The sequence below is a fragment of the Sardina pilchardus genome, chromosome 14 (assembly GCF_963854185.1).
Source record: "Sardina pilchardus chromosome 14, fSarPil1.1, whole genome shotgun sequence".
In the NCBI taxonomy this organism is placed as follows: domain Eukaryota; kingdom Metazoa; phylum Chordata; class Actinopteri; order Clupeiformes; family Clupeidae; genus Sardina; species Sardina pilchardus.
This window is the reverse complement of record NC_085007.1, coordinates 23974015-23997215: the sequence shown is the minus strand read 5'-3', so window position 1 is coordinate 23997215 and position 23201 is coordinate 23974015. Positions and strand designations below refer to the sequence as shown.

The 23201-nt window shown below is 40.6% G+C and overlaps 2 protein-coding genes across 18 annotated transcripts in view; one reads left to right on the top strand and one right to left on the bottom strand.

Moving 5' to 3' along the window:
- Window positions 1-11324: 11324 nt before the first annotated feature.
- cd8a (CD8a molecule) lies at window positions 11325-14726 on the top strand. Its single transcript, XM_062555204.1, has 7 exons — window positions 11325-11460; window positions 11985-12308; window positions 12405-12500; window positions 12619-12729; window positions 13409-13448; window positions 13575-13629; window positions 14173-14726. Exons 1-6 carry the CDS (start codon window positions 11397-11399, stop codon window positions 13624-13626), a joined length of 687 nt encoding a protein of 228 aa, XP_062411188.1. The 5' UTR covers window positions 11325-11396; the 3' UTR covers window positions 13627-13629; window positions 14173-14726.
- Window positions 14727-15237: 511 nt separating this feature from the next.
- Window positions 15238-23201, bottom strand: part of cast (calpastatin) — a 43700-nt gene continuing 35736 nt past the window's right edge. For 16 of the 17 annotated variants that reach the window (XM_062553477.1, XM_062553476.1, XM_062553474.1 and 13 more), the window contains 14 exons: window positions 23053-23124; window positions 22708-22770; window positions 21895-21999; window positions 21665-21781; window positions 21235-21348; window positions 20608-20712; window positions 19945-20049; window positions 19203-19295; window positions 18697-18735; window positions 18361-18486; window positions 17900-18025; window positions 17489-17521; window positions 17230-17331; window positions 15238-16966 (listed from right to left, as the gene is read on the bottom strand). In XM_062553477.1, the coding sequence (XP_062409461.1) occupies window positions 17239-17331; window positions 17489-17521; window positions 17900-18025; window positions 18361-18486; window positions 18697-18735; window positions 19203-19295; window positions 19945-20049; window positions 20608-20712; window positions 21235-21348; window positions 21665-21781; window positions 21895-21999; window positions 22708-22770; window positions 23053-23124 (1191 nt within the window). In that variant the 3' untranslated portion in view covers window positions 15238-16966; window positions 17230-17238. The remainder of the gene's footprint in view (window positions 16967-17229; window positions 17332-17488; window positions 17522-17899; window positions 18026-18360; window positions 18487-18696; window positions 18736-19202; window positions 19296-19944; window positions 20050-20607; window positions 20713-21234; window positions 21349-21664; window positions 21782-21894; window positions 22000-22707; window positions 22771-23052; window positions 23125-23201) is intronic. The other variant, XM_062553471.1, reaches the window with a different exon arrangement.

Here is a 23201-nt window from a genome sequence, read left to right as displayed (position 1 = left end):
CATATACTTCAACTTGAAAGTGATGTAACGTCTAGATAGGCTACGATATCGGGGTCTGATAACAAAATGACACAGTTGCAATGCTAATAATATAGCCTATATTCTCATTGCGGTCATGGAGCAACCACGCACACCATGTTTCTCAAGGCGTTTGTAAAACAACTATCAATAGATTATCATTATTCTACTTTGAAATTATAAATGTTTTATTCGGAACGTGAGAGTGATAGTCATACATTGCTCACATAGCCTACAGTCAATTCAATGGAGGGATAGGCTACTCACTCCACCACTTCACCAGTTTGTATGTAACACTAGGGTGAGATAAGGTAAATTGGGACACTTTTTGGTAGATCACAAATAAAACTATTTAAAATGCCAAACAGGGTGAAAGTGAAGACTTTTATCACTTCATATGAGTCTTAGCAACATTTCTGTGCAGAAAATATGCTTCCAAATATAATATTTTTAAAGATATTAACCTTCAAAGACCACAAGACACCATACCTCAGACCAAGAAAGTGTTCAGGTAAAATGGGACACTCGGTCAGGTAAAATGGGACAGTCAGTTTAGAATTGAAAAATGTGCAACAAATTGTAGAATAATGACAATGTTTATTTGTATTTTTTAATCATTTAATGATAGTGTTCAGATGTGTGTGTGTGTGGGTGCGTGTGTGTACAAGCACAAGCGTGCAAGTGTGTGTAAGTGTGTGTGAGTGTATGGGCCTACTTTGAGTGTGAAAAGGCTAATATGCGGCTAATATGCTAACACCTTAACGCTAATGGCAAATGTAATGTAAAAGTGTCCCATTTTAGCTGATTTTTTTGTCCCAATTTGCCTGATGCACACCAAAGTCACTAAAATTCATTTTCCTTAAAAAGTAAAGGACATAGCCCAAAAGTTTTGATATTAATTTAAACCTCTCATGAAATAGCATACATTTCATGAGAATTTTGTATAATATTGTTTTTGTTTCAACTACAATATCCTTATGATCATTAAGACAGAATCGGCTTGCCATGGGGCTTTCCTTGCAATTATTGGGTCCACTGATGTTTTTAATCTTGGCACCTCCCATTTCTGATACTTTAGACCAATCAAAATGATTTTATTTGGTAAAGGACATATGTAGTGACAATATAATGACATGTTTTCTGATTGGCAGCTAATATTTAAAGAGATAAAGGTCTAAAACCAACTTTGTCCCATTTTACCTGATGTCCCAATTTACCTTATCTCACCCTACCTGAAAAGCACATGCATAATGGTAGTTTTGAACGACTCATTCACAAATAAATAATGATTTTGGATATAAGTTATACTTGGTGTGTGGGCTTATGCGTTCACTTTGAAGCGTCATACTGGCATCTGCCGCATGCGCTTTTTCTTGCGCAAAAAGTAGCGCGGATGAGCTGTGGTCGTGAGCTGCGAAGTGCTGATTGGTGGGCTGTGCAGACCACCCGAGAAAGATGAGCTGCAAGCCTTCATGCACTGCAAGATGCCCTGAAAACACCATAGGCCTATTTTAACTCAATACACATTTTAAATTGAGTGTATTGCGATCACTTCCGAGTTCCGAAAACAAACCAGCATACATTGTTATATCAAACGTGTCGCATTTGCGAGTGAATATGTTTTTCAGATGTTCAAATGTTTGAACACACACACACACACACACACACACACACACACACACACACACACACACACACACACACACACACACACACACACACACACACACACACACACACACACACACCACACGCCACATTTAGCCTTGTTTTACGTGCCATATTTACTCTCTATCTTTTCACAATTAAACAAGAGACACTATTTCAGACAAAATGATCTGCTCTAGTTAATCTTTAATCTTTGTACCTGCTTTTATTCATTCTACAAGTGCAAATGTCTTCCATTTTGGAGTTACAGCAGTAGGCTAATTAAAGAAAGGTAGAAAAGGGAAGATAAAGAGAAAGGGAGAGGAGTTTGTTGTGGAACTCTCTTCCTGTGACTGCATTAGACACTCAGTCAAGAGGGGAAGTCATTGACATGAGACGTGTCAAAATGCAGCTAAAATGGACTGAAATATTCATCTTAGTGTGTCTTTTTCATGGTGAGTTTTTTTTATTCCATTTGTGACAAACGAGATTTGTACTTTTTAAGACTTTTTTTTTTAAAAAATCCACCAAAATAATCTCATGCCATGTTTGACTTGTCATACTGTATAAGTGAAATGTTTTGAAAGCGAGAAAACTAGTAATGTCACATATAATTCAGTAGTTTAACTAAGTATGATGAACTTGAATGCTGAATCTCCAGATTAATAAAGCAGTGTGAATGTAGCATGTTTCAGTCAGTTGTTTCTCTCAAAATATTACAGCAATCAAATGACTATTGAGTGTAGGATTATCCTTTCTGATGTATTATCAGAGGCAGTGTATAAATTGTGAAAAATATGTAAAAGTGTAACAACACATATGTTGAACAGAGATAGTGTGTTCATATTATTTTCCTTTCATATAAGCTATGTGAAACTATAAATAAAGTGGAAGATAAAGTGTATATCATGTTATAACTTTTCTCAAAATATGAATCACTTGAAAGAAATAACCATGTATTTCCATACCAATTAAAATATTTTTCCCCAGCTTGTAGCCCTGCACAGAAGACACAGACTGTTAAAGAAAAAGAGGAATATACTCTTGATTGTTCACTGAAGAAGGATCAGAGTATTACAGTCATATGGTTTCGAACTACAGAAAGTAATGGGGTGGAATTCATACTATCTTGCAAAAATGAGAAAATTATGAAGAAAAATGAAGGTTTGCCTACACCTTTGGAAGCACTGGGTTGCTACAGTTTGAAAATTAAGTTCTTCAATAAGAAAACAGACAGTGGCAGCTATAACTGTGCTAGATACAAAGGCCATGCATTGGAGTTTGGGGACACTACAGTTCTTGCAGGAGAACCAGGTGAATTTATTTATTTAATATTAACATGTTGAGGTATTATGTTATATTATATTAATTGACTCTGTGACTTCAACACAATCTTAGACCCCACACAAGTACCAAAGAAGGCTACAACAACCCCTACTGCTGCACCTTCTACGCCATGTCTGTGCCCAAATCAGGGAGGTTGGTATTGTTATTTCTTCTGACTCCACGAACATGTAAAAACAAATGAGCACATTTCCTTTGTAAGGTGGTGACAGCAGAATCCCAAAGTGTTTTTGCCTCCTGTCTTTCCTCTGTCAGGGGAGACGAGTTGTGAGTTGATCATCTGGGCTCCACTGGCTGGAGGCTGCGGCCTGCTCAATGAGATCTATCTCATAAGGCATACATCAAATAACACTGCAATGTGCTAAATCCATCGCATGGGCTCAAAATATATTTGCATCCTCTCTTTATCCTCTTATTCTTTATTCTCTTGAGTATAACTCTAATGACGTGTGTGTGTGTGTGTGTGTGTGTGTGTGTGTGTGTGTGCGCGCGCGCTGTCAGGAAAAGTGTTGTCGGATAAGCGTTTTTTGTGTTATATACACATCTCTCGCACACACACTCAAGCAACCACACACTCTCTCTCTTTCTCTCTCTCTCTCTCTCTCTCTCTCTCTCTCTCATACACCACCCTGTCAAAAAGTAACACCTAGCTACTAACACTCACACTCGTTACATACTGTACTGTAAGTCAGATTCGAATGCTACATTTCCCGTGCATTGCATGGTTACACATATTGGAACCCTCTATCCCAACCCTCTAATTTATCTTTTGTGTATTACAAACATCACAGTGCATCTCTTTACTCAGTCTACAGTCTATGTACAGTTATTTCTATATGTTAAAATATGTTATATGTTAATAAAGCTATCAGAATTATTTTCTTTTTTAAAAGTGGGCGTCTTTATGCCTTTATCAATAGTGACAGGACATAAGTGAGAGAGAGAGAGAGCAGGGGTGGGATCCGGAAAGGACCACGGGGATGGAATCGAATCCGGGTTGCTGGCGTGCGGTGCAGGTGCCCCAGCCATTTGCGCCACAGCTGGGGCCTGAGGTGTTCTTTTTTTAATGAGTTTTTGAGTTTTGCCTTTTGTCACATCCACACAGGTACATGTCATGCATGGACACTCGTGCACACTCATGCACACTCACACACACACACACACACACACATACACACACAGACAAACAGTAACACATAGGCACACACACACACACACACACACACACACACACATACATCTGTGCAGCCCATTTCTTTTATACTAAACACAGAAGATTAAAACACATGTACTGTATGTAGTTCATTCAGAACTAATACACAATCGTCCAGCATGAATTTAAGTTACACTCACACAAACATAGACACACATCAAGTTTAAGGACTGGTGAACTAGTTCAGGTTAAGTTAAGTTGAAGATCCAGAGGCCAGCTTTCCCCAGCTGGGTTAAGTGACCACCTTCAATATTCAGTCATGCTCAGGCCTTCTCCCTGTACAAAGGAGAGGAGGAAGAAGAGAAAGAGAATGAACAAATGATGGAGAGAGAGAGAAGAGGAAGGTGAGAGAAGCACCATTTAGAGATGCTATCCTGTCCTCTTTCATCACTCACTCGGCTTTGAGCTCAACGTCTCTGCGCAGAAACAAACAGACCACAGATCATGCCACAGGCAGACCGAGAGGGAAAGAAAGTGCACACACACACGAGAGCGCGAATGAGAACAGGAACAGTGTTGAGCTAGTGGGGATTGTTTCACTTCATTCTATTTCACTGATTACAGTAAATCAAACATGTAAAATGTCTAATGCCCTACACAGCGCAGTACAGAGTCCTTATGAGCAGTCAATAGTATTACATATCATCACTTTGAAATCCTATATGGAAAAAACACTTCTCTCCCTTTAGAGTTAAAGTAACAAGAGAAGGCACTACTTTACATTTCATTTGTTGTGAAGTTGTTGTACATGTAGTATACATATGCTACATTGAAAAAAAAAATCAAGATGAAACAATCTAAAAAATTATACAATTCATACAAGAAATCAGTTATTGCACTAAAGTAAATTATGACTCCTGGACGACTGGTATACGGCAGTCATGAAGATGTGCATCATATCTGATAGAAGTCTACCAAACACACAACAAAGGATCTTTTTTTAAAACGGAACTGGATATCTTGTATTTACATTTTTATAAAGTGTATAAATGAATAACTGTATTTGCTTGTATACTGGTACACAATTAGGTGAGAGGGTGTTACATTAGACCTTTTGTGACGCCTTTGAGCGTGTGGCCACAGAGCGGGATTGGCCAAAGGGTAAGTGGGTGACTTTGGTTAGGAGACAACTAACTGGCAAAGCACAGGAAGCCACTGCCATGGATTTCTCTGATAGCGGTGAATATGATTTTGTAAAAAAAAGCAGTACTCAGGGCCTATGAATGGATCTCAGAGGCCTATCGTGTTATAATTACGGTTCTGCTATGACTTGAGTTCCTTACACCTTGTCCTAACCGAACGCGATGCGAGCGAACATTAGCGACAAACTCAGTTTAATTCCATTGTTTTCAATTGGAGTGTACTGACTGAAGCGACGCGAGCAGCGTGACGTTTTTGAGATAACTTTTGTCGGACGCCCTGCTTCTATTTTCTTTTTGTCGCTCGCATTGCTCTGCTATTTTGAGAAATATGGAATCCCGTGACACAACACAATGGCATATTTAACGGATTCAGTGTAGACAGACAACATTGACAGTCGCTCGATTGGATCCGGTTAGGACAAGGTGTTAATCAGATCAGACTTTACAAGGCAGCAAGAGCTGGCATTTGATAAATGGCTTCAAGCTACTGATGTCCATACATTTCAAGATCTTAAACAGTTGTTGCTTGTGGAGCAGTTTAAGCATGCCTCTTCCAGTTACAGCAGAACCGTTTTCAGAGGATTGCAGCAGAGCCCAATGTGTAAAAGCTAGATGTTTTAAAAGGTTATTGGTGCTATACTGACTCCTTGGGCCCAGCAGGTGTCTGCCTTCATCACTGCCAGTTGGTTGTACCTCCAATTGGTATGAAGAACGCCCCAGCAATGTTTCAAAGGGCACTGAATGCAGTAATACCTGGTTTGTCAAATGTGGTAACATACTGTATATATTGATGATTTGGTGTGTTTTAGTGATTCTTGGCTCCAGCATTTGAGTCATTTGAGAGAGCTAATCAAGACACTGAAGCAACCCTGGTTGGTGGTGAACCTGCCGAAGTGTGAGATCGGTAGGGGACAGGTGACCTACCTAGGCCACCAGGTGGGTTAGGGTCTGGTGTTCCCTCGGCAAGCCAAGATCCAAGCGATTTGGAATATGCCCATCCCTAGGACTAGGTGCATGGGATGTTTTCTCGCTGGTTTGTCTAGAATTTCACTGCAATAACTGAGCCTCTGATGGTTCTGAAAGAGGTCAAGTTAAAATGGTCTAGCTCTTGCCAAGTTGCATTTAACAGGTTGAAAGCCATTAGCATTTGTTAAAGGGGTTCGAAACATGTACAAAACATGTGATGGAGGAACAGATATGGCCGCCGTACAAATGGAGTGTTGGAGTAATGACACTAACAACTGTCTGAACTGTCCCCCGCAGAGCACCTCGCACAGTTCCCTAGATTTTGCAACGACCTTACATGACATAATGTCATAAAATATGACATTAGGGCACATGATAACGTTTGTAATGATACCAATTATGTATAACAGTTTCATAAGGGTAATGAGCTATTCATTGTGGAAGGCACACGGTGACGTCAAAATTTTCTTATGAGAAAACATCTTTTGCCGATAACTTTGGATTGGAGATACTGATCGAAGAGGACACTAATACGCATGTGCATAGCAAAAATCACAACTTGGGCTTACTGCGCACGCAAGATATTTAAGTTGTCTCAACTATACTCGTGACTCAACTGTACACGGTCTACCCCTACTGCTGCATGTTCCATGAAGGTGTCGCAGGCTAGATTGTCTTTAGTAGTAGTCTGGCTCCCACCTACTTGAATGCCCTCATACGGGCATATACTACCACACGACCGTTGTGCTCCTAAGGCGAGAGACGTCTAGCTCTTCCACCAGCACACTTTTTTCATCTGTTCACTTCCAGTTCTTACTAGAGCAGGGACATCCCTCTCCATCTTCAAAAATCTTCTGAAGACCCAGCTTTTAATTCAGAGAACATCTCCTCTCATAGCACTACTCAGAGTCTTGCTGATCCTTGACTTACCACCTAATTGTGCCTGTTAAGGTCTCCCCAACCATGGCAACCTTGACAGGGACAAGAAGGAGGCATTTATCTCCAGCCGCATTCCCCCTCTGGACAATTGCACTCATTGATGCTCTTATTCCACGCATTTTTAAATGTCACTAGTTTTTGTCACTTTCTATTTTCTTCACTCATACTCAATCTTTTTAAATTTTACAAGAATTGTTAAAAAGCTTAAAATGTTAATGTAAGTCGCTTGTTGTCATAAGTCTCTTTTTATTTTTGGTTAAAAAGTTTCAGTCAAATGTAATGTGAAAGGTGGTGTAAAGCTAGTCAGCTAACTCTGAAAGGCATGCAAACATCAAGAAAAAGAAGTGAATACAAAAAAACAGGAAGCAATCAGGAAATACAGGATAAAGAAGAAGTGATTACTGATGAAACTGGCTACTGGTGTCATTTGGCTGTTACAGCTTTTCTTATATTTTTTTCAAGGACTTCAGATGCCAACGATAGAAGTGGAAGGAATGTACACTTATTTGCCCTTTATCTAATACACATGGATTTGAAATAGCTGTCTAGATACTGTTGTTTCTAGAAACTGCAGTTCTAATGTCATGACATCATACAATAAATACAGTTTAATGTGCAAATACTGTATATTTCTCATAAATATGCCATAATAATCTCAAAAATAGGGAAAGAGATATAAGTTCACCACTATGCCGTTTTACGGGACATGAAAATGGGATCTGGCCGTCAGAGACGATATATTTGATGGCTAATTTTGGACATCAAACTTTTGTGACAAGTCTAATTGCTTTTATATGATGAGAGCAACACAAAATTTACACTATGTAATTTTTTCAAGTAAATCATATCATGACATATCCAATATAGTGTGATGTAAAAATAGAATAGGAAAATAAGAAATCGAAAAAGAGATTTTTAGCTTACATTCTTTGCATGTGCCCCTGAGCTTTCATATAAAAACGTATAAAAAGCTTCTCTTCTTGTGGATTAATATGTCTGCTCTCACATCAGTAAAACTAGCCACATTTATCCATTTTATTCCACTTGTCCGCACTTGAGTATGTGTGAGCATCTACAGCTTTCTAGATTGATTGAGGGATTCGAGTAGATGCTCACTGTGCTCAGAACGGCAGTGCAGTATTCTACATAAGAGTGACAGTGAAGAGAGTGACTCTGAGATTGTATTAATCCTTTAGTTCTCTACTTCGCACTGTATGGCCCTAACAACAAGATACTGCCTGTGGTATGGTGATAGCCAGACTAATGAAGAGGCAGAGAGGGATGTGAAAACCGTCAAAGGCCTAGAAAAATGCTGACCCATACAGGGCCCTGTTGGCCTACAGTCATGCGGCTGCTTCACTGACCATCTCCAACAGAACTGATGGGCATTGCCAGTTTCACCTGTTCAACTCAAACCTCCATGACCAAACAGGAAGACCTTTGCAGACAGGGACAAACAACTGAAACAAACAGACAGTTGACTTCAATCACAGACACAAAGCTACTGTGAGATCAGGGCCCATATTCACAAATAATTTTAAGGCTAATAGTATGTCCTAACTGGAAAATTGAGAAGAAACTCCTAAAAAGAATGGGCGTGTCACTCGTAACTTTAGGACTTCAGGATTTTTTTGATGAGTAGCCAACTTCAGTAAGCATTTTAACTCTAAAAGTAGCAGGCCTACCTCTGTCTGGAACTGCTTAATAGAGTTCAAGAGGACTCCTAACTCAGTAAGAGTCATTTGTATGGCATTTCACGTCTCTCTATGTTTTGAAATGAACATCTCAATTGCAAGGAAATAATAGTGCACTGTAACTGAGGGATGTCACCAGCATCCTATTGCCTATTTGCCCATTTCCCTTTGTCTTAGGTTGCACTGTTATACAGGCAGGTAAAACACAACACACTTCAAAAAGTAATGCTGACTATTTACACGGACATTATTTCCAGAATATTGAAATTCACACAGCCATGCGTTAACCTCTTGATGAAATGTGTGTGCTCTGCTGTCATATCAGGGTCATAGGAAGGGTTGCGTTATGTCAGAGTGGTACGGAATGTCAGAGTAGCTTTTTTTTCACAATGTAGCTCACAGCCCAAAGCGTACGCCCACAGCCTATTCACTACAGCGTCCCGTAAAGACACATGCGCACAAGCCTTATGAAATTCTTTCCAACACCTTTTCGCCAAAATCAACCAGGAGGGTTCAAAGACTTGTGTTGTCAGATGCTGACGTCGAGTGGTTCCATTGTGTGTTTCTGAAACTCACATAAACAAATTGTTAATTTTGAGATTCATGAAAACAAGAAATTCCAACATTATTAACCTATTTAAGTTAGCATGATAAATCATTTGATAATTTGTTCAGCAGGCTGTGTGTACTGTGTACCCTACACTGCTGTTCGCTACTGGTGTAATATTTGTGATGATTCACAAGAAGAACAACAATGATATATCAATAATAGGGCTAATGATATCATCCTCATCGTCAATATGTTTGTAATGATCAGTAGACCTACTGTAGGCTAATTTAAATGATGATTATCAAGGCCGTATTCATGACTACTCTGACTACCAGAGGTGAGTGAAGTGAAGTGAAAGTGGAGTGAGACCTGATTACAGGGAACTGCAGGACAACACTGACTCGCCTACCATGGAAATAAAGAATTCCAATTGAATGAAGCCTACAGTTTGGTCACTATTTCTGAGAAACTGTGCACTGTCTGCCCTCTCTCAGCCCTTTGGATATTTGCTACTTTAGCAATTCAAAGGTAGACCACACAATCTAGACTTGTTTTCTGTACCAATGTACACATTTATTCAACCCTCAATGGCATAAGATAGAATGGCACACAGCACTGTTTTGTTAGACATTATTGTTTAAAAGAAAACACAGTAGGCCTATCATGTCACCCCATGTGTTCGTGCATAGTGGCACATTTGGTGGGGACCAACATTGACTCCATGGCCACGACCTTAAGGCCCTATTATTATGACCACTTCCCAGTAGAGGGCAACATCCTCAAATCATTAGGCCAATGGGCCAAAGCAGATCAGGAGTAGGCTACAGCATCGAGCTCTGAAACGTAGCAGTATGAAGCAATAATTTTCTAAAAAAGATGAGCAGTTTGTGCTGTTCCAAGACAGAAGCCTATAGCCTAAGGTAGGCTACAAAACAACATGAATCAGGTTGAAAGGTCCTACCATAATGGAATGGAAATTATATACTTCAACTTGACTTCGCTCCACCAGTTTCTATATAACACTACTTTAGAAAAGCACATGCACATGCATATGCTAGTTCTGAACAACTCATTCACAAATAGTGATTCTGAATGTAAGTTCTATTTGGTGTGTGGGCTTGTGCGTTCACTTTGAAGCTTCTTACTGCCATCTGCCCGCACCACATGCGCCTTTTCTTGCGCAGAAAGACTCTGCAGCGTGGATGAGCTGTGGTTGACGCACGATCCCGGGGTCGTGAGCTGCGAAGTGCTGATTGGTGGGCTCGTGCAGACCACCGGAGGAAGATGAGCTGCAAACGTCATGCACTGCAAGATGCCCTGAAAACACCTTAGGCCTACTTTAACTCAACACACGTTTTATATTGAGTGTATTGCCATCACCTTTCTGTTTAAACAGACCAGTATACATTGTTATAGATATCAAAATGTGTCACATTTGTAAAAGATTTTTTTTTTTCATTATTTCAATATAATTGAGTGGCAAAACTGTAATTTCCACATGTTGGACTTCAATGTCCCACTCCTCAACTGACACACACACACACACACACACACACACACACACACACACACACACACACACACACACACACACACACACCACATTTAGCCTTGTTTTAGTTAGTAATCTCAATCTTTTCACAATTAAACAAGAGACCTCAGAATAAAGTATCTGCTTTGATTAACCTTTAATATGACTGCTTTTCTTCATTCTGCTATTGACAGCCAAATGTTTTCTATTTTGGAGTTACAGCAGTAATAAAAGAAAGGTAGAAAAGGGAAGATGAAGAGAAAAGGAGTGCAGAGAGGGGTTTGGGGTGGAACTCTCTTCCTGTGACTGCGTCACAAGATTAGACACTCAGTCAAGAGGGGAACTCATTGTCATGAGACGCGTCAAAATGCAGCTAAAATGGACTGAAATATTCATCTTTGTGTGCCTTTTTCATGGTGAGTGATTTTATTCCATTTGTATGACAAATGAGATTTGTACTTTTTTCCCCATTAAATCCACCAAAACAAATCCCATGGCATGTTTGACTTGTGATTTAAGTCAAGTCAAGTTTATTTATATACAGCGCAAGTGAAATAATTTGAAAGCGAGAAAACTAATGTCACATAAAATTCAGTAGTTTAACTAAGTATGATGAACTTGAATGCTGTTTAAAGCTCCAGATTAATAAAGCAGTGTGAATGTACAGTAGCATGATTCAGTCTGTTGTTTCTCTCCCAATCTTACAACAATCAAATGACTATTGAGTGTTGGGTTATCCTTTCTGATGTATTATCAGAGGCAGTGTATGAATTGTGAAAAAATAGCTAATATTAGTAATAATAGCTAATAATAAGCTATGTGAAACTATCGGAAGGAAGTCAAAGTGTACAGTATATCATGTTACAAATTGTCTCAAAATATGAATCACTTGAAACAAATAACCATGTATTTCCATACCAATTAAAATATTTTCCCCCAGCTTGTTGCCCTGCACAGAAGACACAGATTCTTAAAGAAAAAAAGGAAGATACACTTCATTGTTCACTGAAGATGGATCAGAGTATTACAGTCATATGGTTTCGAACTACAGAAAAGAATGGGGTGCAATTCATACTATCTTGCAAAAATGAGAAAGTTCTGAAGAAAAATGAAAGTTTGTCTACAGCTTTGGAAGCACTGGGTTGCTACAGTTTGAAAATTAAGTCCTTCAATAAGGAAACAGACAGTGGCCGCTATAACTGTGCTAGATACAATAGCAATGCATTGGAGTTTGGGGACACTACAGTTCTTGCAGGAGAACCAGGTGAATGAATTCATTATTTATTTATTTATTTAGTAGTTAATATTAACATGTTGAGGTATTATGTTCATTGACTCTCTGATTTAAACACAATCTTAGACCCCACACAAGCACCGAAGGTTACACAGAAAGCTACGACAACCCCTTGTGCTACTGCAGCTCCTTCTACACCATGTGTGTGCCCAAATAAGAGAGGTTGGCATTCTTATTTCTTCTGCTTTTACTTTACGAACTTGTAAAAAACAGATGAACACATGGAGGTGACAGCAGAACCTCCATGTCTATTTGCTTCTCTCTGTCTTTCCTCTGTCAGGGGTGAAGAGAGACCCTGAGAAGAGTTGTGAGTTGATGATCTGGGCTCCACTGGCTGGAGGCTGCGGCCTGCTCTTGGTCCTCCTCATCGCCGTGTCCCTCTACTGCAACAGTGAGTGTCGCCAGGCGCCAACCAAGTCAGATCACTCAGATCTCCAGCACTTTGTTTTACAGAAGTCTTCTACAACCTCCATCCATGCAGAGCCAAAAGTCATTTTCATTACTGTGAACAGTGTGAAGTGAGAAATAAATAGCTAAAGGACAGGAGGGAAAGCTCTGATGAATGAGGGCTATATAATGACAACAAGATTATTATTGCACACTTTTTTGTTTTTAAGCTGCAGTTAACCAAAGGCCCCGCCACAGTAAACCTTTACACAGCATAGTAATAGCCCCTTTAAGACTTGGTAAAAGCTCACTGGTTTGAATGTATTTGTATGTATGGACAATCCATGTGATGTACAGTGTATCATGTTGTTATATGGGCCTGCAAATCCTTGTATAATCATAATTGTTACACCATCTTGCTATATTGTGATTGACATGATACAGGATGCCGTAAATCTTGTGTAACAAAGAGAAATTAGAGGTGGCTTCTGAGTAGCAAGTCATCAGAGCATCATGTCGCATAACCTTGTTTTCAGCTCTTTTTTTGTAAAAAAAAAAAAAAAAAAAAAACGTTCCCTCTTATATTTGCTCATTTAACTCATCTGTAATAGCTGGGAACTGAGATATCTCTGTCTCACATATACTAGCCTATCTATATCATAATTTGTCTTCTCTGTGCACAGAAATCCGCACTAGGCGATGCCCCCATCATTACAAGAGACAGTAAGTATCGTCTTTCCCACTGGAGACTATCTTCCTGAAGTTTAAGTTGATGAATGTGATAAAGTTTAGTTGATAAATGGGTGTTTATACGCAGGTGTTGGACTAATAATGTTATGTCCTCTGTAGACCCAGAACTGTAGGAGGAGTGCTGCATCCTGGGAAAGGTCGTCTTGTTTAATAGGTAGGCCATGTGAGGAGACCCATTAAATGGAAAGTCATTGGGATTTTGCTTTTTATTACAATTTTGGGCCTTTATAAAAAAAAGTTTCATTTTGAATAAACAATGTTTTAATAATACTAATAATAATGATAATAACAACAATAATAATAATAATAATAATAAAAATATCAGAGTAAACTTTTTTCTAAAACTGTTTTACAGTACAATTATTTGAATAGCTTAATATCAAATTGTTATAGCCTATTGCATGTGTGGATAAACACATGGTAGGCCTTCTGTTTTAAAATAGACTGTTCTGTAATGGTCTCCATATCAATGTAGTAAATTAATGAATAACGATACATCATTGGGTGATGTGGTGATGTGTCATACTGCAATTTACAGAATATTAGAGGGCAAAGAAACCCGTTCACTCCTATCTGAAATATAAAATGAAATATATATATATTTATTTGTTTGGTAGGCCTTCAAATAAGCAATGCAATTGTAGAGCATCATGTGAAAGTTAAAAATACACTTTTTTCCGTTTTGCTCGCTTCACAGGTGGCAAACAAGGCTGTCACAGAAAGACTGGTTTGATTCGGACCAAGACGTCCTGATGTTTTTTCATGCAGCTGCAGCGCCTGTCAAATATGACTTTGTTTCTGCTTTACCACACGCATAGCATGTTTGTCTCCTGTGAGAACCGTGTATTTACAAGTTTGCAGACGTGCTGGATCGCATTTCCTTTATAGACTTATGCATTTGCCTGTGCGTAAAAACCTTTTATCATGGCGTTACGCTTTCTCACCACATTTTCAGCGCATTTTAGGGGGTGTTACTAAGGTACAATATTTAGTGGGCCTGTACTGTATTTCTCAGATTCGAATTGAAAAACATATGAATTAGGCATTATGTTACCAATGGTCTCAGGTAGCCAGGTAGTTTACTGGATCGAGTCCAGCATTTATCTTAAAATGGTCTAGTTCAGTCAAAGAGGAGACAAGGAGACAACGCATAGCCAGAACTCTCAATGTAACCATTGTATTACCATAAATAGTCGTCAATGTAGGGTAGGCTATATATTGTTTTGAAATAAACATTTTATTTTACAACGATACTGATTTCTGTTACATTATTTCACAATAGGCTATTAAAAAATACTTTGACCAGTGCAATATTGTAATTTCTATAAATCATTAAATTTGTGGGTTTTATTTTTTGGAGCTATGATCATGTTTCCTAACCGCTTTACATATAGGATACACAAATCGATAAATTATTATTTGATTTCAAGTCCTAGAAAACCAACAACAGCAATTAGTTGTTATGGTATGTTTCTGCACCCTCTGCAGGAGACAAGTGGTATTACGTACAGTAAGAACGCAAAGGCTAGCAAGTGAAGTCCCTGCAGTAGGCCTACTTGAGGTTCCTGTACACTCTCTCACTCTGTGTGTGTGTGTGTGTGTGTGTGTGTGTGTGTGTGTGTGTGTGTGTGTGTGTGTGAGAGAGAGAGAGAGAGAGACACACACACACACACACACACACACACACACACACATAATAAATAAAATCTGTGTTTTGGAAGTAAAACATAGCTTCATAAGAGCTCACAATTTGACACAAACACAGACTTGATACATACTTTATTCATTTTTTATTTTCATAGCAGAAAAAAAAATCCCATTTCCAAAAAATGGCTCTTAGTTAGAATTTAAATCACTGCACTTCAATACAGAGGCACATTGAAGAGAGAAGACTGCAACTATCTCACCAGCTTGGCCACAGTGCGATCAACCAATCAAATATGGTGACGCTCCAATGGCACATACTGACTGACTGGACACAGTCCTTTGCATAGATTTGTGTACAGTATAGCCCAGAAAGAAGATATAAGTAAACAATCCTATAGCACAAAAATGTCAATCATCCAGCTTTTTATATTAAAGTGTGTGGAGATGAAAGTTCACTAAGGGGAAGATTCAACTTTGGTTGTTATGTTGACCTTTTTGACATCAGCACAAGAGAGGAGGTTAACCTCAGACAAAAACCCTCAACTTCCCACAATCCCCTTGACATAACTAAAAGGATGTAAACATTATTACAAGAGCCTCATCCTGGAACCTCCTCTCCAAGCATTAGGATGGCATCTAAGATTGTGGAGCCTGTGAGACTAAATGCAAGGTTTAAAGCTGCAATGAGATTAAACCATTATTTTTGGCACATCAAAACACCAGAGGACTTGATACTGTACACTCAACCAATGTGCATAGTCACACCATCACTGGAGGCCATTTTTTTACAGTATACTTGAAGCATTCCTCCTTTACAGGCTGCAACTATTCTGGGTTGGATTTTAAGTGCACTTTAAATGAGAAAAAAAAGAAAACAAAAAATCTAAATCCCTTCCTTAATAACAAATATATTGAGATATCTTTTTTTTTTTTTTACATAAACTATCAAAGCCATCAGATGAGTTGAGATAAAGAGAAACAGTTTGTTTTGTAAATCTTTTTACAGATTTTAAAATGCTGTAAACTACATGAACTAAACTACACAGTGCTGTACACTAGTGTCTCCAGGTGCTCGGCTGATTCACATACTCATATAGAACACTTTTGAATGTGCACCAGCCTGCTGACACCCTCCTCAAACACACAATCATGTACATACGCACACACACACACACACACACACACACACACACACACCACACAACATTCCTATAACCATATGCACAACGCCTCGCTCCATACAAACTCACACACACACACACACACACACACACACATCCTACTTATCTATCACCTGTTTTTAACATCCATAGACTAGATATCCCAGCGCTGCAGCAAACTCCCCGACATGACTCCCAATCTCCAAGCTGATTGGCTGTGAGACCCCCTTGTGGTGCTGCACTGTCCAGGCATGGCTTCCACATGATTGGAGAGACAGCCTGTCAATCACCGGCCGTGCATGATGAGAGGAACTGCGATGTGATGTGTGAGTTTTTCTGGTAAGAGGTGAAACCATGCAGGAAAAGGCGTAGCTCTCGCAGTGTTTGAACAAGTAATGGCAGGTGTGCTTGTGTGTGTAGGTGGGCAAGTAAGTTGGTGGCTTTCACGTAATATGTTTCATGTTGGGTGTGGGGGTGTGGATGTGGTGTTCCTCTTTCTATTTCATACTGACTGCCCGTGTGTGTGTGTGTGTGTGTGTGTGTGCGTGTGTGTGTGTACATGGGTTTCATCTTGTGTCAGTGAATCCTGTTTGAAAAACGCTGATGATTCTGAGCAGCTCAGTTGGCTTAATATGCGACTTATCATGGCAGGGGGGGGGGGGGGGGGGGCGGTGCACTGGTATCCTGCAGAGTGACACACAAACACACACGCGCCTTTATGGTTATTTAGCAGATGAGCAATATTATCAATAAACAACATAATTTCAAGCAATAACCTAATGAGAAATAAACAATGAATAATATAATAATATGATATTTATTGAATAATATAATATAAAATAGCATAGAGTATAGATAGAATATATAATAAGATAATGCGCTATATTCTTTTACAATTTACAATAAGCAACTCAAATGATGCAGTGTTGGCTAATAGTTTTAATTACCTTGTCTCTCTAGCTCTTGCCTCCCTTGTTTGTGGGCACTACATCAGAGGTCAGCTGGCCAGATAACATATCTAGAGCCGACGAGTCTTCTGTTGCGGGTTTCTGCAAACAATTTGAAATTATATTACATACAGTATGATTGTTTATGGATATGCTGAAGCAAACAAATAAACTGACAAAGAAACAAACACATTGTTTATTGATCAACTCTATGACAGAGGTGGCAAAATGGCCATTAATCGTTTGAATATGAGCTCACCTTTGATTTGGACTTTGATTTCCCACTCTTTGACTGAAATAACACAAATAGATATGCAGTGAGTTTAATATCCACTAGAGGGCAGTGTGTGTGTGTGTGTGTGTGTGTGTGTGTGTGTGTGTGTGTGTGTGTGTGTGTGTGTGTATAACCATTGAATCAAATCATTTGTTAATTGAAAATCTAATAAAAAAGATGAAGAGTATTTTAATGATTTGGTTTGTAGAGATGCTTTCGGATCTTTGATTTTCAGATTTATGAAAGGAAAGGATGAATCAGGTTTTCTTTGGAGACTTTGGAGTCCAAGAGTAGAGTGAAGATTGGAAGGAAGTTAGTAAAAGGTCAAAATCAGGAGAGAGTGGATAGCCTTGTTGGGTATGCTGAGGGGCAGTAGTTTACTTGACCGCTCTCTACCTCAGATGTGGTGTGTGTGACCTCCTGGCTGACCTTTGGCTTCTGTTCTTTGGGTTTGACCTCTGCGACCGCCTGGGGGATCAGGGAGTCTGCCAGAGCATCTAGCACTGGAGCTGGAGCTGGCGCCTTCACACACACACAAAGAGCAACAAATGAACACACACACACACACACACACAAATATATTTACATATCTATATTTGAGGAGGGATCACAGAAATCTCTGTGGGCGTCCAGAGTCAGACACATATACAAACACAGAATGAATGGAAGAGAGCATGTGTAAGTATGCATGTTTGTATGTGTGTGAGTGTGTGTGTGTGTGTGTGTGTGTGTGTTTCTGTGTGTATGTATGTACGTGTGTGTAGGCATGTGGGTTTGTGCGTGTGTGTATATGTGTGTGGATGCATGTGTCAGTGTGTGTGTGTGTGTGTGTGTGTGTGTGTGTGTGTGCGTCTTACAGCAGGAGCCTCCACAGGGACTGTGAACACAGGGCCAGCAGCAGCAGCAGGAGGTGCAGGTGCAACAGGACAGGTGGAGAAATCACTGGACAGGAGGTCAAGAGCCGTGGAGTCATCCATAGACTTCTGCACGCATAAAACACACACACACACACACACACACACACACACACACACACACACACACACACACACACACACACAGACACACAGAGAGAGAGGCAAAACATAGATTATTTCAGAAGCATCATACTGAAAAATGCAATTTTCTTAAATACTATATAGTTAATCAGAATTTCTCTGTCTGTTAGTGACATGTCTTCTCATCTAACTCACCTGTTTGGGCCTGACGTCAGGCTGTACTTTCGGTAGTGCCTGTGCAAAGAGAGATAAGTAAGATTTCACATTAGTAACACACGGACTCATACATGTGACTCAATTGCTCCAATGCTCAATCTTCCGAAAATAGGAGGTGAATTCTTATTCTAGAAGTTTCAAAACCACTGTGTTTAAGTGGCCCAGCTCTGAGAGAACTAGTGCTGTAATTTCCCCACTATTAGCTGCGGCTTATACGTTGATTTTGCAAAATTTCTTCCGCTATGAGGTTAATACAGGGGGGCAGTTAATATGGTGTTAATATGTTTTTTTTTTTTTTTAACTTGCATAAAACACTGTCCTGCGCCTTATACACAATGCGGCTTATATGCAGGAAATTACAGTATTCCTCCTTGGAACAGCTTGTGCAGAGTGGACACCCTGACCAATGGTGGACAACTGGCCAGGTGAATGGATCTGCTTATATCAATGCGTTACCCAATGGGTGCCAGCCTTAGGGTGGTTACCTTCAGGTCCTCCTCGCTTGGCCTGAACTCAGGGGGCAGGCTGTCATCTCTCTCTCCCATCTTGATGAGTCTCTCCTCCTCAATTGTCTTCTCCTGGGTGTGCAGAACAGTAGGTCAATACCCTGCAGTAATATGGCCAACATAACCAACCTCCTGCTCGTGCTTGTTCTATCTGTGTAATCATACACACATTCCGCATAGACGTTCTATTCTCAAGTAGGCTACATGTGGGGACTTGAGCATGTTCTACCCGTTGAGGGCGACATGTCTTTCTTCTCGTTATTTGAAACAGTATCACACACTCGCTAGAGAATGTGCCTGGGTCACAGATGTTCTCTCCACACACAGATACACAAAGCAGAGGACAAAAGATCCGTTGAACCACATGAAGAATTTGGTTCCAAAATGCTATATCCACCATTTTAATACATTTTCATAAATATTGTTTTACAATTTGTTTTCCCAGTAATTTCAGTAGAAATGTTTCTGGATATTGTTATTTGCTTTATCTTTACCCAATCAAAACAATACAACTGCTCTTTGATTGATATTTCCTAGAATACACAACTAAATAACATGACTTTTTAATGTTTTTAAAAACGGATATACTGTATAGTGTTTCGGAATCAAACTCTTCACATACTCTGGTCACGCTACACTTTAAAATCATGTGTGTTAGCGTCTGTGTTTCCACTGAGTGGATGTGAATGGGGAAGAGGAGGAGAGTGAAAGTCACGGGTACCTTGATGACGTCTTTGACGGGCACAGGGGCGGGCTGGGGAACTGGGGTTGTATCCATCAGTGTGTCTGAGAGAGCATCAAGAGCATCACACGTCCCCGATGACAACTGCGCACACACACACACACACACACACACACACACAATGTCGCTGTTAGTGCTAGTACCACACAATTGATATTTGAGCAATCTATACTCCATATTGTTCACATCAAAAGCTTTAGCGTACTTGTATCAATGTGTGTATGTGTGTGTGTGTGCGTGTGTGTGTGTATATGTGAGTGTACGTGTGTGTGTGTGTGTGTGTGTGTGTGTGTGTGTGTGTGTGCGAGTGTGCGTGTGTGTGTGTGTGTGTGTGCGTGTGTGCGTGTGTGCGCGTGTGTGTGTGTGTGTATGTGTGTATGTGTATGTGTATGTGTGTGTGTGTGTGCGTATGCGAGTGTGCGTGTGTGCGCGTGTGTGTGTGTGTGTATGTGTATGTGTATGTGTGTGTGTGTGTGTGTGTGTGTGTGTGTGTGTGTGTGTGTGTGTGTGTGTGTGTGTGTGTGTGTATGTGTGTATGTGTATGTGTGTATGTGTATGTGTGTGTGTGTGTGTGTGTGTGTGTGTTCGGTGTGTGTGTGTGTGTGTGTGCATGTGTATGTGTGTGTGTGTGTGTGTGTGTACCTGTCTTTCAGCTGCTGAACACACTGAGGACTGAACGGCTGCGGGTGCTACAGCAGGAGCGACGAAGTCCCCGGCCAGAGCGTCCAGTGCAAAGTCACTGGCGGTCTAAAGAGAGAGCAGGAAACACAAGAGAGTGACCAAGAGTGACCACACCACCCATTTTACAACACCAACACCAGACACGGACTGCTGTATTGTATTGTGGCAGCAGAGTTTAAAGCAATTTCAACTTTTGATCATTTGATGCTAACCCTGGCTAGTCATGTTGATTTCTTTATTTGCTTTTTATCATCCTGTTTAGATTGTAGTGTATGTTGTGTGTGTGATGTCTTAAGCTGCTGGGACCCTGAATTTCCTTTTGGGGATCAATACAGTATCTATCTATCTATCTATCTATCTGCCATTGTGAAGCACAGTTAGCAAAAGTGTAGAGTTGTTCAGAATCAGAATCAGCATTATTGGCCAGGTTTGCATAAACAAACGAATTTGACTCCGGTTAATCTTTGGGAATAGAAAGAAGATGCAGACCATTGTGAGTCGAATGGTAATTCTACTCAGTATACGCGCAATCACAGGTTTAGACTTCTTAAGGTAAAAAAATAAAAATTAAAAGCCAGACAAACTGACCGCTGCTGGGGGTGCAGAGGGGGTGATGACGGGGGCGTGGACAGCAGGGGCAGCACTGGAGGAAGTGAAGTCACCAGACAGGATGTCCAGAGCTGCAGTCGGGTCCATGGAGGGCTGGGGAGAGAACAAAGAATTGACTGTAGATCAACAAAACGTTTGATTAACTAGAAAAGCACTCCGAGAGAGCAGACCTCCAATGAAAACATAACCTCCTTGGTGGAGGTAAAAATCCTCAAATAGGTCGGCGCTATCAACAATATCCAGTGCTGCTATGGTACATTTGTAGATGTTCAAACATAATAAGATGCTCCATAATTAACATAGCATGTAGGTGAGGGATTGTACACTTGACCAGTTAATTGAACAAAGGTGATACACTGTGTGTGTGTGTGTGTGTGTGTGTGTGTGTGTGTGTGTGTACATATCTCACCTCGGGTTTAGGGGCTGGGTATTTTTTGAGGTCCTCCTCTTTAAAGCGATACTCAGGGGGGAGGGAGTCTTCCCTCTCACCTACTCTCACACCCTTCTCAGACTTCAGCTTGTTCTCCTGTAACACACACACACACACACACACACACACCAAGTATGTTAGAAATTACTGGAACTACATAGGTGACTACTGTATACAGTAGCTGTACATGCAGTGAAACACATCCGTACCGAGACGATGTCCTCGGGTCTGAGTTTGGGGGGCTCTGGTAGGGGCTCGTCTGCAGCCAGCGTGTCTCCCAGAGCGCTGAGGGCATCCAGGGACATGAAGCCACCCTGCGGAGGAGAGACGGGATGAGGGAGAAGAGTGAGGACGAGAGGGAAGGAAACTCATGCTGTGAGTAAAAACCTCCTGAATTAAGCTACAGACACCCCTCACTGCAAGAGGGAGCCGAGTTGCAATTGGCTAGCCTGGTCCTATATAGTATACTCTCCTACATTCATAATGTACAGAGAGAGTCTGGCCACTCTTGGATCTGCCCAGAGCCACTCAGATCTGCCATAACCAATCGTCACGTTTGGTCGTGACGTGACATGCTCAAACTAGCACACGACCTCAACGTCATCGTTCTCAGCTACTCCCTCTGTTTGCTGATTGGAGCTGCACATTTTGTTTCTTGAGAAAACCCGCAGATATGCCGCAGACCCAGACGACGTACTGAAGGGAAATGAAAACTGAACGGAAGTAAGCGGGAAGGCAGAGCCAGGCTAGCCATTGGCAGAACCTGGACCACAATCGGACACATGTGCCCATGGGGGTCAAGGGTCAATTTCACGCTGCGCTCATTTCCCCACCCCACCCCACCCATCCCTATCTCCCACTATCTCTTCCTGTCTCTCTCTACTGTCCTATCTGAATGAAGGCAAAAAGCGCCCAAAAGTACACTTAAAACAAATCTGTCACTGCTGATATAGCATCCTGAATAAGATAAGAGGACAGTGGTCCAGCATGAGGTGAGACTGGTGTCTGTTGTGGTACTGTACCTCATCAGGGGCGGGCACTGCTGGAGCCTTGGCCACAGGAGGAGGAGGAGCTGGAGCAGAGATCTACAGAAGAGATCACGTTGATTACAAACTCACATCAATTATTCATGCAGTGTAGAGAAACAAACAATGGAACAGTACATGTATGTGCTGTAGGCACTCGCAGCACACAGACACACACACACACACACACACACACACACGCACGCACAAACAAACACACACACACAAACAAACAAACGCACACACACAGACAAACACATTCGTTGAATAGACAGCCACAAAGACTGGTCCTAGAGTATCCCAAACACGTGTACAAACATATGGAGTGTACAGGAAATGTACCTTGGCAGGGGCAACAGCAGGAGCCACAAAGTCTGCTGCCAGGGCATCCAAAGAGAAGTCGTCTACTTTAGCCTGAAGAAAAGATACAGACAGACCAAGATTTATTCATCAATCAATCCATCCATAATTTGGAGAAAATACGTTGATCA